Source organism: Thunnus thynnus, chromosome 22, assembly GCF_963924715.1.
Source record: "Thunnus thynnus chromosome 22, fThuThy2.1, whole genome shotgun sequence".
NCBI lineage: Eukaryota > Metazoa > Chordata > Actinopteri > Scombriformes > Scombridae > Thunnus > Thunnus thynnus.
The window spans coordinates 1,204,874-1,218,571 of NC_089538.1; the positions used below are offsets into that span (position 1 = coordinate 1,204,874).

The window sequence follows — 13,698 nt, forward strand, 5'->3', positions numbered from 1 at the left end:
GACAGGACCTTTGATTTCATCAGATGGGGAACAATGATGTAGTATGATGCAGTTTGTTGTAAGATTCTATGTTACATTCTGCTTGAATATGAGTTGCTATACTTCAACAGGTTGTGCTATAAATTATGTCGGTGTATGTGGTGTTTTAAAATCTTGTTCCATATGCCCCTTTTTAACTTTGAGCACCTGCCCCTCTAAAGGTCTCTGCACAGCCCTGCTGATGTCACATCCTGAATGGACTTTCGGTTGTTTTTTGGACTCTGTGTTTTTGTTCTTTTGAATTCCTTGGTCCATCAGATGCCCTCAGACTTTTTCTGTTTTGTGTTGGACTTTTTAAGGGACTTTCTGGCATTTGGGTTGCCTTTAATAGTCGGACTGTGCTTATTGTGTTTTTGGTTTTCTGGTTTCCCTGTGTGTTTTCCTCCTGTGTTTATGTGCTTCTCCTCTCACCTGCCCTGCATTGCCCTCGTTAGCCCTGCCCTACTCTGTGTATTCCCCACACCTGCCCCACCTGTATCAGTCTTGTTAGTCCTACCCTGCTCCCTGTGTTTCCCTCAGCCAATCATTCCCAGCCTGTCCTTGTGTCAAGTCACCTGTTCCCCATTCCCTGATTAGTTTGCTATGTATTTATAGTCCAGTTTTGAGTTCAGACTTTGTCGAGTCATTTGTGGTCATAGTTAGTGTCTCCTGTGTCTCTTGTGAATTTTGAATGAGTGTCTGATTGTCTGAGGTGTCTGATAACAAATGTAAAAATAAAACCAAAGATCCGTCAACACTGAACTGAATTTAAAGCAAACAAGTTAGAATGATCTTTTAAAATCATGTGCACTGAATCCTTTAAAATCTACAGCACATTAATGTTGAATGATCATGAGAACTGAACAGTTGAGAGCAATTTCAGTCTTTGATCTTTCAAAAGTGTGTACGTTTGTTTCCCAGACTCAGGTTGTAAAGGGCTACAACTGGGTCATGGTTCATCTGTGTATTAACATGCATGTATTTATAGCAAATAGTGCTGCAGAGCCAACACAACAAAAAAACACGTACTGTCAAAATATGTAAAGACTCTACTGCACTATATAAAGCTCTAAGGTGCATAGATGGATCCACATAGTAACTGTAGGAGTTGTGTCATTCACTAACATGGGTTTATAACAGTTAAAGTTAACTTCTTTATAAAATGTGCAATTTTTTTTTCTCTCCATATTTTAGGTGAGAATGTTGTAGGCCTTGTAGAGTCTTGTTCATCTAACCAGACAAAAACAGTTGATTTTATAAGTGTTTATATTTTTTAACACAGTAATGTTGAAACTGTGTAATATGAACTGTGGGTACTTCACAGCTGCACTCACAGAGGGAAAAGCAGAAAACCATCAAAGGTGGTACGATTGACATATTGATCTGAAACACGGTGGTCTGTCCCAAGAGTCATGTAGATCACGTCCCCCTTTTCTAGTTGAAGGATTAAAGCATTAGACACAGAGACATCGCCATTGCTATCAGTGATGTCTGAACTATACATCATTCTCTTCTTATTGTGATAGAGATTAGCACCCATCCAAGTTGATGTATGTGTGTCCCACAAGGTGAATCTGAAGTAGTAGGCTCCTCTGACTGGAGCTGTGAAGATACCTGCATCAGAGGAGAAAATCAGTGAGGGGTCAGAACTTCTCCCCAGATCAGTACTGAAAACTGAATATAAAAGAACTGAATACCTGTACTTGGGTTGTAGGCCTGGCCGATATTGGTGAAGACTTTACTGAACTTAAGTGTGGTTTCAGTATTGAAGGGTCCAACATGTCCTGCATCAGTAAGACTGACTGAAAATGCCACCTTTGGTCGGTCTGTGTAAATGTGGGAGATGTGCATATTGAAAACGTCTAATGTGCAGTCTCTGAGAAATGTAACTGCATCTTTTGTTTGTAAAATATTTTCCTCATTGACATACTGCTTTTCAATCGCACAACATAGTGACACTGCAGTCAGTTTGATGCTGATAGCAGCATTTTGACTTTCAATAATGATTTAAGCAGCTTACCTGCATTCTCTCTCTTGAGCTCCTCCACCTCGTTTTCATTGGAGCTCATTCTGGCCTCCAACACTGTGAACACATTTAAAACTCTTACTGTAAAGTAGGACTACGGTTAGCAGTTTTCACATTTTTCTTTGATTACTATGTAGGCCTACCTGTGCTCTTATTTTCTGTTCCTGTTACTCTGGCTAGAAGATCTGCATTAGAGGAGGAAATAAATTAAGATTAACATCCACATATAAATTGCAGTATATATATAATATAAATTTGATCAATATGTCAAACTTTTTTCTTTTAAGTGTATCTTTTTACTCCTCTTTCATCACTTTTGGACTTCACTTTAGACTTTTTACTTTTTTATTTTTTTTATTTTTTTACCTGCATTCTCTCTCTTGAGCTCCTCCACCTGGAGCTCATTGGAGCTCATTCTGGCCTCCAACACTGTGAACACATTTATCACTTTTATTGTAAAATAGGATTATGGTCTGCAGTTTTCAGATTTTGTCTTGATTACTATGTAGGCCCACCTGTATTCTTATTCTCAGTTGTTGTTGTTACTCTGACCAAAAGATCTGCAATAGAGGAGAAAAATCAATAAATATAACAATATTAATTAATATTAATTAATATTAATTATAATATTTTTTATAGATATTATAGATAATTATAATAGATTAACAACCCCAGATGTTACATTTCTTTTGAAATCTTTTTGACTCCTTTCCAATTACTTTTGCACATCATATTTTGCAAAAACATGTTTTCTAAGATTATATGTATTCTTTATTTTTTATTTATGTTTTTGTAGCTTACCCATGATGTCTCTCTTGAGCTCCACAATGACATTTTCACTGGCGTTCATTCTGGCCTCCAAAACTGTGAATACATTCAAAGTTTTTTACCAAAAGCTTCATTTTGAATATTAGATACTAATCTTGTTAAACAGCTGAAAGACTTGGTTACATTTAACTCTTGAGTTTGACAGGAAAAACATCACATACATAAATTAATTATATATCATTTAATAAAATGTAAATATCTACCTGCATTTTTGCTTTCACTGGCTGTCAGTCTGGCCTGTATGGCTGGGATAAAAGCAGTAAATTAGTCCTAAAAGTAATGAATATGTGAACATTGCATGAATCTGTTTAGCAATATGTGAATGAACCTGTATTCTCTTGCTCCAGCTTCCGCAGCTCCAGACTGTGTTGGATCACCATGTCTCTCAGCTCCTTCAGCTCAGCCCAGATATCAGGGGTGATGTTAGTCTGATCACTGGTTGCTTTAACATGCAGGATCTCAGACTGAACCTCTGTCTGAGTGATATCATTCTCTGTCACCCCTCCACTCTCACCCTGAGCCCTCGTCCAGTACAGACAGAGCAGCAACGCAAGAAAAGCTGCAGCACGCCTCATTGTGAAATATCACCTCTTTAGACAGCAAGATGCAGTCTGACACGTCTCGCTCAACTTTCGTCTTTATATACACGTAAAACAGGTCACTGAAAAGCTGTATGAGAATGAAACAGGTGTCTGATAACAAATGTTGAAATAACACCAAAGATCCTTGAACACTGAACTGAGTTTGAAGCAAACAACAAGTTAGAATGATGCGCTTTCCTTCAAAATAACAACATTAAAGGACAGGTTTACTATCCTGTAAATCTCTCTTAAAACAGCAGTCAGGAGCCCTTATGAATGCTGAAATAGGTTTTTCTTGCCATAATCATTACTCCTGTTCATACTGACCATAAGACGATCACATCACATCTCATTATTAGACTCAATTGGCTTCTCTCAGTGTGTAAATAATCCCACTCACTGTCTTAACCACAACCTAGACCTTGTTCTGACTTATGGGATTGAAATTGAACATTTAATAATTTTTTCACAAAATCCTATTCTATCAGATCATTTTTTAAGTTTTGAATTCCTATTACTGGATTACACACCATTAGATAAAAATGTCCTCACTAGATGTCTATCTGATAGTGTTGTAGATAAATTTAAGGAAGCAATTCCATCAGTGCTGAATTCAGTGCCATGTCTCACTACTACAGAGGACTCTTATGTTAACTTTAGTCCCTCCCAAATTGATAATCTTGTTGAAAAACACTCGACTCCATCGCCCCCTTAAAATGGAAGATAATAAAACATAAGAGGTTAGCTCCATGGTATAACTCCCAAACCCGCAAATTAAAGCAAACATCGTGAAAATTGGAAAGGATTTGGTGTTCCACCAAAGTAGAAGAATCTCGCTTAGTCTGGCAAGAAAGTCTTAAAACATATAGGAAGGCCCTCTGTAATGCCAGAGCCGCCTATTACTCAGCATTAATAGAAGAGAATAAAAACAGCCCTAGGTTCCTTTTCAGCACTTTGGCCAGGCTGACAAAGAGTCATAACTCTATTGATCCATGTATTCCTATAGCTCTCAGTAAAAATGACTTCATGAGCTTCTTTAATGATAAAATTCTAACTATTAGAGACAAAATTAACCACCTCCTGCCCTCAACAGGCACTGTTCTCTCCCCAAACACAGGCACCTTAGAAACAGCTGTAAATCTTGACATATATTTGGACTGTTTTTCTCCAGTAGACTTGTCTGAACTAACTTCAATGATTTGTTCAGCTAAACCATCAACCTGTCTCTTAGACCCCATCCCAACCAGGTTGCTTAAGGAAGCCTTACCCTTAGTTAGCACTTCTTAACTAGATATGATCAATCTGTCTTTAGTAACAGGCTATGTACCACAGTCCTTTAAAGTAGCTGTAATTAAACCTCTTCTTAAGAAGCCTACTCTTGATTCAGGTGTTTTAGCCAATTATAGACCTATATCTAACCTTCCATTTCTCTCTAAGATCCTTGAGAAAGCAGTCTCTAATCAGTTATGTGACTTTCTACATAACAATAGTTTATTTTTCAGTCAGGATTTAGAGCACATCATAGCACAGAGACAGCACTGGTGAAAGTCACAAATGACCTCCTTACTGCATTGGACAAAGGATTTGTCTCTATACTTGTCCTGTTAGATCTTAGTGCCGCATTCGACACAATCGACCATCAAATCCTTTTGCAGAGACTGGAACATTTAATTGGCATTAAAGGAACTGCATTAAGCTGGTTTAAGTCCTATTTATCAGACCGATTTCAGTTTGTACATGTTAATGATGAATCCTCCGTGAAGGCAAAAGTTAGACATGGAGTTCCGCAAGGTTCTGTACTTGGACCAATTCTATTCACCTTGTATATGCCTCCTTTAGGTAATATTATTTGGAAACACTCCATAAATTTTCATTGTTATGCAGATGACACCCAATTATATTTATCAATGAAGCCTGATGAAACCAATCAGTTAAACAAACTCCAAGCATGCCTTAAGGACATAAAGACCTGGATGACCTGCAATTTTCTACTACTAAATTCAGATAAAACTGAAGTTATTGTGCTTGGCACTAAACACCTTAGAAACACATTATCTAATGATATAGCTACTCTGGATGGCATTACCCTGGCCTCCAGCACCACCGTAAGGAATCTGGGAGTTATCTTTGATCAGGATATGTCCTTTAACTCCTACATAAATCAAATGTCAAGGACTGCCTTTTTTCACTTACGTAATATCGCAAAAATCAGGCACATCCTGTCCCTAAAAGATGCAGAAAAACTAGTTCACGCATTTGTTACTTCTAGGCTGGATTATTGCAATTCCTTATTATCAGGCTGCCCTAACAAGTCTCTAAAGACTCTCCAGCTGGTCCAGAATGCAGCTGCACGTGTATTGACTAAAACTAGAAAAAGAGATTACATTTCTCCCATTTTAGCTTCACTACATTGGCTTCCTGTAAAATCTAGAATAGAATTTAAAATCCTTCTCCTAACTTACAAAGCCCTTAATGGTCAGGCACCATCATATCTTGAAGAGCTCATAATACCATATTACCCCACTAGAACACTGCGCTCCCAGAATGCAGGCTTACTGGTGGTTCCTACAGTCTTTAAAAGTAGAATGGGAGGCAGAGCCTTCAGCTATCAGGCTCCTCTCCTATGGAACCATCTACCAGATTCTGTCCGGGGTGCAGACACCCTCTCTATGTTTAAGAGTAGGCTTAAAACTTTCCTTTTTGATAAAGCTTATAGTTAGGGCCGACCAGGCTCGCCTTGGATCAGCCCTTAGTTATGCTGCTATAGGCCTAGACTGCTGGGGGACTTCCCATGATGCACTGAGCTCCTCTCTCCTCCTCCCCCTCCTCCTCTCCATCTGTATGCATTCATGTAACATCAATGCATGTCACTAACTTTGCTTCTTCCCCGGAGTTTTTTGTGCTTTCTCATCTCACAGGAAACCCTGGGTTCTGGGCCGAGCCTTCACGGTCCTTCACAGTCCTGATAGCATCCTTCTCTGGCTGTTGATGCTTATACTTATTGTTATTGTCATGATTGTTGTTCTTCTGTCCCCCCTCCCCCTTTCCCTCTCTCTTTCTCTCTCTCAACCCAACTGGTCAAAGCAGATGGCCGCCCACCAAGAGCCGGGTTCTGCTTGAGGTTTCTACCCGTTAAAGGGGAGTTTTTCCTTACCGCTGTTGCCAAGTGCTTGCTCATGGGGGACTTGTTGCGTCTCTGTAAATTAAAGAGTACGGTCTTGACCTGCTCTATGTGAAAAGTGCCTTGAGATGACTTTTGTTGTGATATGGCGCTATATAAATAAAAATTGATTGATTGATCAAAATACACTTATAATGTAAGCGATGGGGGCCAAAATCCACAAGCCTACTTCTGTGCAAAAAATATATTTAAAAGTTTATCTGAAACTAATATGAAGCTTCAGTCGTCTAAATGAGTCAAATCAAGTAGATATCTTTCAATGTTACAGTCTTTTTAGTGTAAAAGTCCCTCTTTTTGTTACTATACTTCCACTATAGCTCGACAGGGAAACACTGTCTGAGGAAACACAAAGAGGGAATTTGATGCTAAAAAGACTGTAACTCAGACTGTTTAAGCCTCATATAAACTCACATCAACTTTTAAATACATTTTTTGACAAAATGACTTTTGGCCCCCAAAAGCCAGATTTAAAATCTCATATTGAACTTGTCTCTGCTAAATACATAAATGGCTGATGGCTGATACTCTCTTATCAAACTAAAAAACTAAAAATGGAAATATACAGTATATCCACCATAAAGCTGATATAAAAGTTACATGGATGGATCTAATCCCATATAAATAGATGTGGGCATATAAAACAACTGGCTGTTAGTTTGGACCCACATGACAGACAGTTCTGCTGCATGAGCTGCAACTAAACAAATAAACTACTCAGAACAGTCATTTCAATAATATACAAACATTGGATGAATATGTGAAGCCCTGTGTGACTGACATGAATGCACTCACCTGTATTCTCTTACTCCAGCTTCTCTATCTTGCTCTTGCTGTTCCTCAGCTCCACCTTGTGTTGGATCACCATGCCTCTCAGCTCCCTCAGCTCAGCCCAGATATCAGGAGTGATGTTAGTCTGATCACTGGTTGTTTTGACACTGAGGATCTCAAACTGAACCTCTGTCTGAGTGACTGGCACATGCAGGGAGCACTATATAATAATATTAATGTTATTTACTTTACAGTAATGTCCACAATTACTGTAATTAACACCATACAAGCTAAAGTTCTGCTTCATGCTCTGTTAGACTTGAGTGAGTGAAGGAATCAGGAGAGAGGGGACAGAAGTGAGGAGGAATTGCAGGATGTAAAAGTGTTGAAAGAAAAACAAGGAGAAGGTAAAGAAGACACAACTGATTCAAGACTGAAAGAAACAGTTAAAGGAGGAAAGAGAAACACATAGAAGCAGCCCAGGTATCAGGTGATGGAGAGACATGAACATATTCAAAGCAGGAAAACTGGTAAGACATTTACAGCTGTATATAGATAAATTACTTTTCTGGTAAATATTTTAAAGGCACAATCTGTTATCCAAATATAAACTAAAGGACATCCTAACAAACAAAAGTCAAAGCACAAGATTGAAACCTGCTATAAAAGGACTTACAGAGCTTTTAATACAGGTACTAACACTACACAACAACTCTGTTATCATGATGTTTACACAAGCTGTTAAAAGGTTGAAATAGGTGAGACGCCAGCAAAAAAAAAATCTCTGTGTAAATATTTAAATAATTGGGAGACTACTTTCACATTCGTGACAAGCATGTTTGGAAAAAACTGAAAATGACACATCGCAGCTCAGTGGATGTTTCTTATTGTTTTAAACCTTGAAGATGTGCTAACTAGAAGTAGAAGTACTAGTACAGAAAAGTACTGTATATATCAGAAAAACATCCAGTGGCAAATAATCACATTTCATTTTGGTTGGAAAAATGTCTATTAAAGAATCCTACAAAGTTGAGTCTTTATTCAGTGACATATCCATTTTAAAAACAATCCAATAAGGTATTTCAACCAAAATATGTTCTGTAATACAGCAAATGGAGTCCAAGCATTTATAAATATTTTTGCAGTTCAGTTTCTTTTAAGATAAGACTGTAGCAGCTGGTTTTGTCTCACTGTCTCTTGCACTACTTTTGAACTCTGCCTCTCTGTTATTTTTAGCTGTATTTTATAATCTTTAAAGATTCTCCCCTTTCCATCCCAGTTATTGTATGTCTTGTAGTTTCGTTTTTTTTTAAATTTCAGTGTAAATATGGGATTTGAAGAGCTATATATTATGCTCTGGATCAGAGATCGTCATCATATCAAAAGCATATTCTTTGTTTAGAAACAATATATTTATGCTAAATGTCTTTAAAGAAGCAGCCTTTTCACCACTCGGGGGTTTTTGTTTTTGAAAGTAAATTGTTTTATATGAAATCTTTTTGACTCCTTTCCAATTACTTTTGCACATCAAATTTTGCAAAAACATGTTTTTTAACATTATATGCAATTTTTATTTTTTAATGATGTTTTTGTAGCTTACTCATGATGTCTCTCTCGAGCTCCACAACCACATTTTCACTGGTGTTTATTCTGGCCTCAAAAACTGTAACGTTTTTCACAAAAAGGTTGCTGTGTTCTCTCTTCATAAAACAGTTGTGTATGGAGTCATAGAATATTGTCACTACTACGGGAGTTGTACTTTTCTTCAAAAGGCTTTGTGAAATTATTTTAATTACATATAACATCCTCTTCATACTCATTAACACTATAATGTTTTTTTTTATTCACTGATAAGTGCATACATGTATAGACAATATGGACATACTAACAAATACAAAGGCAACAGGAGATGATATTAGTTTACAAAAAAGGACACAGATAGGTAACAGGGGACAGCATGTGAAGAAAAGAAAGAAAAACATTTAAAAGAAATAAAAATAAATAAGCGGAGTGCGTGATCTGTTTGGATTTGGATGCATTTCAGGTGAGTTTTGCAGGATGGCTCTGGTTTCGTTTTTTTCCCCCTAAGAAACAAACACCAGAATGTAACTTGTTTTTCAAACTGTGGAGAAGTTGTTTGATATTGTCAGTAGAGAACTTTTTCATCCTGTGTCTTGTTCATGTAACCAGACAAAAATACACACACACAAACAGATTATTTGGATTTCATATTTTTAATAGTGTAATGTTGAGATTTCATACAATCAACTGTGGCTGTTTTTACAGCAGACCTCACATAGCAAAAAGTAGGAATCCACTAAAAGTGGTACGATTGTCAGGATCATCATAAACACCATGGCTTGGGTAGAGAACCAGATAGATCGTATCTCCCTTTTCCAGTTGAAGAACAAATCCATTAGACACAATGACAAAACCAGTGTCATCATTTCTATTGTAACACCCAGTAATTATCCTGCCATTATGATGCATTTCAATGCCTACTGGAGATGAATACCAGTCTCCCCACCCGTTGAATCTGAAGTAGTAGGCTCCTCTGACTGGGGCTGTAAAGATACCTGCAACAAAGGAGGAATTCAGTCTTTTTCTCACCATTAAAATCTTTTGTGAATTCAACATGAAAATGGTTTTTAATTGCTTTTGTCAGGATTTCTAGGTGGCTCTTTGGGAATTTGTGCCAAGTTTGTTTATGGTAGACTGTGTTAGTCAAGGAGTTGATTCAGTGAAAACCAAAAAAAAAAAAAAAAAAAATTACAATGTTGGAAATTTATTATATATATATCAGGATAAACCCCTTGAGATGTTTCGTCTTATTTTCAAGGTGGTCCCAAACAACACAAAACAAAACAAATTGAGAAGGTCACAATGATATATAATGGAACAATGACACAACAAACAACATACAACAAACAAACAAATTGGATAACAAAGAGGGAAATAAATAAATAAAAACATATAAAAAATACAAAACAACAAAAACAAAAAGAAAAGTGCCACAACCTTTATAGAAGAGAAAAAATTGATCAGTCTAAAAATACAGGAAATAATGGAAGTAAAGGAAATAACTGAAATCTGTTTTAAGATGAAAAAACAAAGTATTCTTAAATAAATAAAATGATGACAGAGAGCAGATATTTGCAGATAACTTATTCCAATCGGAAGGAGCCCGAAACATAAAAGCTTTTTTACCAACTTCCTTAGATACAAAGAGGATCACAAAGAGGATCTGATCACAGCGTCTCAGTGAATAATTTGACATATAAGGAACAAAGAAATCGTTTAGGACAATAAGGATAGTTAAACTTAATATTTAAAAATAAATTGGTACCAGTGAAATTGACGCCTTATCTCAAGAGGGAGCCATCTAAATGTGTCTAACATTGTGCAATGGTGTGTAAAAAACAGGACAACCCAGTACAAATCTGCAGAGTATGTTACATATAACACTGAGGGGATAAAGATTAGTTTTAGAGGCATTCTCGTAAACAATGTCAGTGTAGTGGGAGTACAAGTGGGAACGATCAAAGTCTTCACAGAAGAACCCATTAGAATAATAAATAAATAAAAACAGAAAATAGAACAAAAATGGCCACATAATGCATTTAAACATGTGCAAACTATGTCAAAGAGAAACTCACTTCCCCAAAAATCACTTAAAGCCCCGTAAAACGTTCTTCATCTGAATGAGCTTCATTTGCCCCTATATATAACAACACTTCCACCACAGAACTAGCCTACTAAGAAGATAAATGAAGAACAAAAACATGAGAAATGGCAAGTCATGCAATTTAAAGAGAGATATTCCCCTCTTGGACAAATAGGGCTGCAATAAAACCTATGCATGAAAAGGCAGTTCCAAAAAAATGATAAGTTGGATCTTAAATCTATAAGACCATGTAATAATTCAAATAAAGTCAGTGTGAGTAGGTGAAAGAGGTATACGTACCTGTAGTTGGGTTATAAGCCTGGCCGATGTTGGTGAAGACTTTACTGAACTTAAGTGTGATGCGAGTATCGAAGGGACCAACATGTCCTGCGTCAGTAAGGCCGACAGAAAACGCCACCTTTGGTCGTTCTGTGTGAATGTGGAAGACACACATAGAGAGAATATTTCCCTCTCACATCAGTAACAGCTGCGAAATATCACTTCTGCCTCATTTAATAACTGTATTCATGTCACTCTGCATCCTGCTACACAGAGGATGACCCTTGATTTATCGTTGCCATTCTCACTGCTACCATAATATGACATTTTGACTTTTTAATAATGATATAAGCAGCTCACCTGCATTCTCTCTCTTGAGCTCCTCCACCTGGAGCTCATTGGAGCTCATTCTGGTCTCCAACACTGTGAACACATTTAACATTTTTATTCTAAAGGAGGTAAACTACATAACTTGAACTTGAAATACTTGTATGTGTGTATCTAATAAACTGGCAGCTGTGTATTTTGCAGCTTACCGGTGTTCTCCCTCTTGAGCTCCTCCACCACATTTTCCATAGTGTTCAATCTTGCCTTCAAATCTGTGAACACATTTCTAGTTACTATTGTGAAAGGGTTACAGTCAACCAACAGTCAAGTGTAAAATGACATTAAAATTTATAATATCTGAAAATTGCATGAATGAAACCAGATTTTCACTGCTGTTTATTATGGCTTCCAAAACTGTAACGTTTTTCACAAAAAGTTTATCAACCTTTTATTATGATCATTTTCTCACTAAATATGTTTATATTTCTATCATACAATGCTATTTTCGCTTTTTTTTGTAGATTACCTGTGCTTTGTGATGTTCAAGTTTTCCCACGAAAACATTATAAATGAAACTTATCCTTATCTTAACCTCACTAAATATTTTCTCATTACTAACATAATATATTTAATTTCATTTTCACACTTTGATTTTTTAAGCTTACCTATGTTCTCTCTCTGGAGCTCCTCGACTAAATTTTCACTGGCGTTCATTCTGGCCTCCAAAACTGTGAATGCATTTAAAAAATTTTTACCAAGAGGTTCATTTTGAATTTTAGATATTAATCTCAGTAAACATTTGGTTACATTTAACTCTTGAGTTTGACAGGAAAAACATCACATACATAAATTAATTATATATCATTAAATAAAATGTAAATATCTACCTGCATTTTTGCTTTCACTGGCCGTCAGTCTGGCCTGTATGGCTGGGATAAAAGCAGTAAATTAGTCCTAAAAGTAATGAATATGTGAACATTGCATGAATCTGTTTAGCAATATGTGAATGAACCTGTATTCTCTTGCTCCAGCTTCCGCAGCTCCACGCTGTGTGTGATCACCATGTCTCTCAGCTCCTTCAGCTCAGCCCAGATATCAGGGGTGATGTTAGTCTGATCACTAGTTGCTTTAACACGCAGGATCTCAGACTGAACCTCTGTCTGAGTGATATCATTCTCTGTCACCCCTCTACTCTCACCCTGAGCCCTCGTCCAGTACAGACAGAGCAGCAACGCCAGAAAAGCTGCAGCACGCCTCATTGTGAAATATCACCTCTTTAGACAGCAAGATGCAGTCTGACACGTCTCGCTCAACTTTCGTCTTTATATACACGTAAAACAGGTCACTGAAAAGCTGTATGAGAATGAAACAGGTGTCTGATAACAAATGTTGAAATAACACCAAAGATCCTTGAACACTGAACTGAGTTTGAAGCAAAAAACAAGTTAGAATGATGTTCTTTCCTTCAAAATGACAACATTAAAGGATAGGTTTACTATCCTGTAAATCTCTCTTAAAACAGCAGTCAGGAGCCCTTATGAATGCTGAAATAGGTTTTTCTTGCCATAATCATTACTCCTGTTCATACTGACCATAAGAAGATCACATCAAAAAACACTTATAATGTAAGCGATGGGGGCCAAAATCCACAAGCCTACTTCTGTGCAAAAATATATTTAAAAGTTTATCTGAAACTAATATGAAGCTTCAGTCGTCTAAATGAGTCAAATCAAGTAGATATCTTTCAATGTTACAGTCTTTTTAGTGTAAAAGTCCCTCTTTTTGTTACTATACTTCCACTATAGCTCGACAGGGAAACACTGTCTGAGGAAACACAAAGAGGGAATTTGATGCTAAAAAGACTGTAACTCAGACTGTTTAAGCCTCATATAAACTCACATCAACTTTTAAATACATTTTTCGACAAAATGACTTTTGGCCCCCAAAAGCCAGATTTAAAATCTCATATTGAACTTGTCTCTGCTAAATACATAAATGGCTGATGGCTGATACTCTCTTGTCAAAC

At 36.9% G+C, this 13,698-nt stretch overlaps 1 protein-coding gene across 1 annotated transcript; it reads right to left on the bottom strand.

Moving 5' to 3' along the window:
* Nucleotides 1–1,348: 1,348 nt before the first annotated feature.
* On the bottom strand, nt 1,349–12,950 carry LOC137175130 (uncharacterized). Its single transcript, XM_067580824.1, has 9 exons — nt 12,685–12,950; nt 12,560–12,601; nt 11,706–11,768; nt 9,003–9,065; nt 2,411–2,473; nt 2,188–2,229; nt 2,039–2,101; nt 1,716–1,844; nt 1,349–1,632 (listed from the first exon to the last, which is right to left on the bottom strand). The coding sequence occupies exons 1-9, from the start codon at nt 12,929–12,931 to the stop codon at nt 1,349–1,351; spliced, it is 996 nt and encodes a 331-aa protein (XP_067436925.1). The 5' UTR covers nt 12,932–12,950.
* Between the last annotated feature and the right edge of the window lie 748 nt (nt 12,951–13,698).

What these genes read in the sequence shown, in the direction of transcription:
- LOC137175130 (XM_067580824.1), bottom strand. Translation starts at nt 12,931, where the DNA reads ATGAGGCGTGCTGCAGCTTTTCTGGCGTTGCTGCTCTGTCTGTACTGG. An exon ending in GCTCAAGAGAGAGAATGCAG is followed by an intron (nt 9,066 to 11,705) that starts GTGAGCTGCTTA and finishes AAAACGTTACAG; the next exon opens with TTTTTGAGGCCAGAATAAAC. An exon ending in GCTCAAGAGAGAGAATGCAG is followed by an intron (nt 1,845 to 2,038) that starts GTAAGCTGCTTA and finishes ACATTTACACAG; the next exon opens with ACCGACCAAAGGTGGCATTT.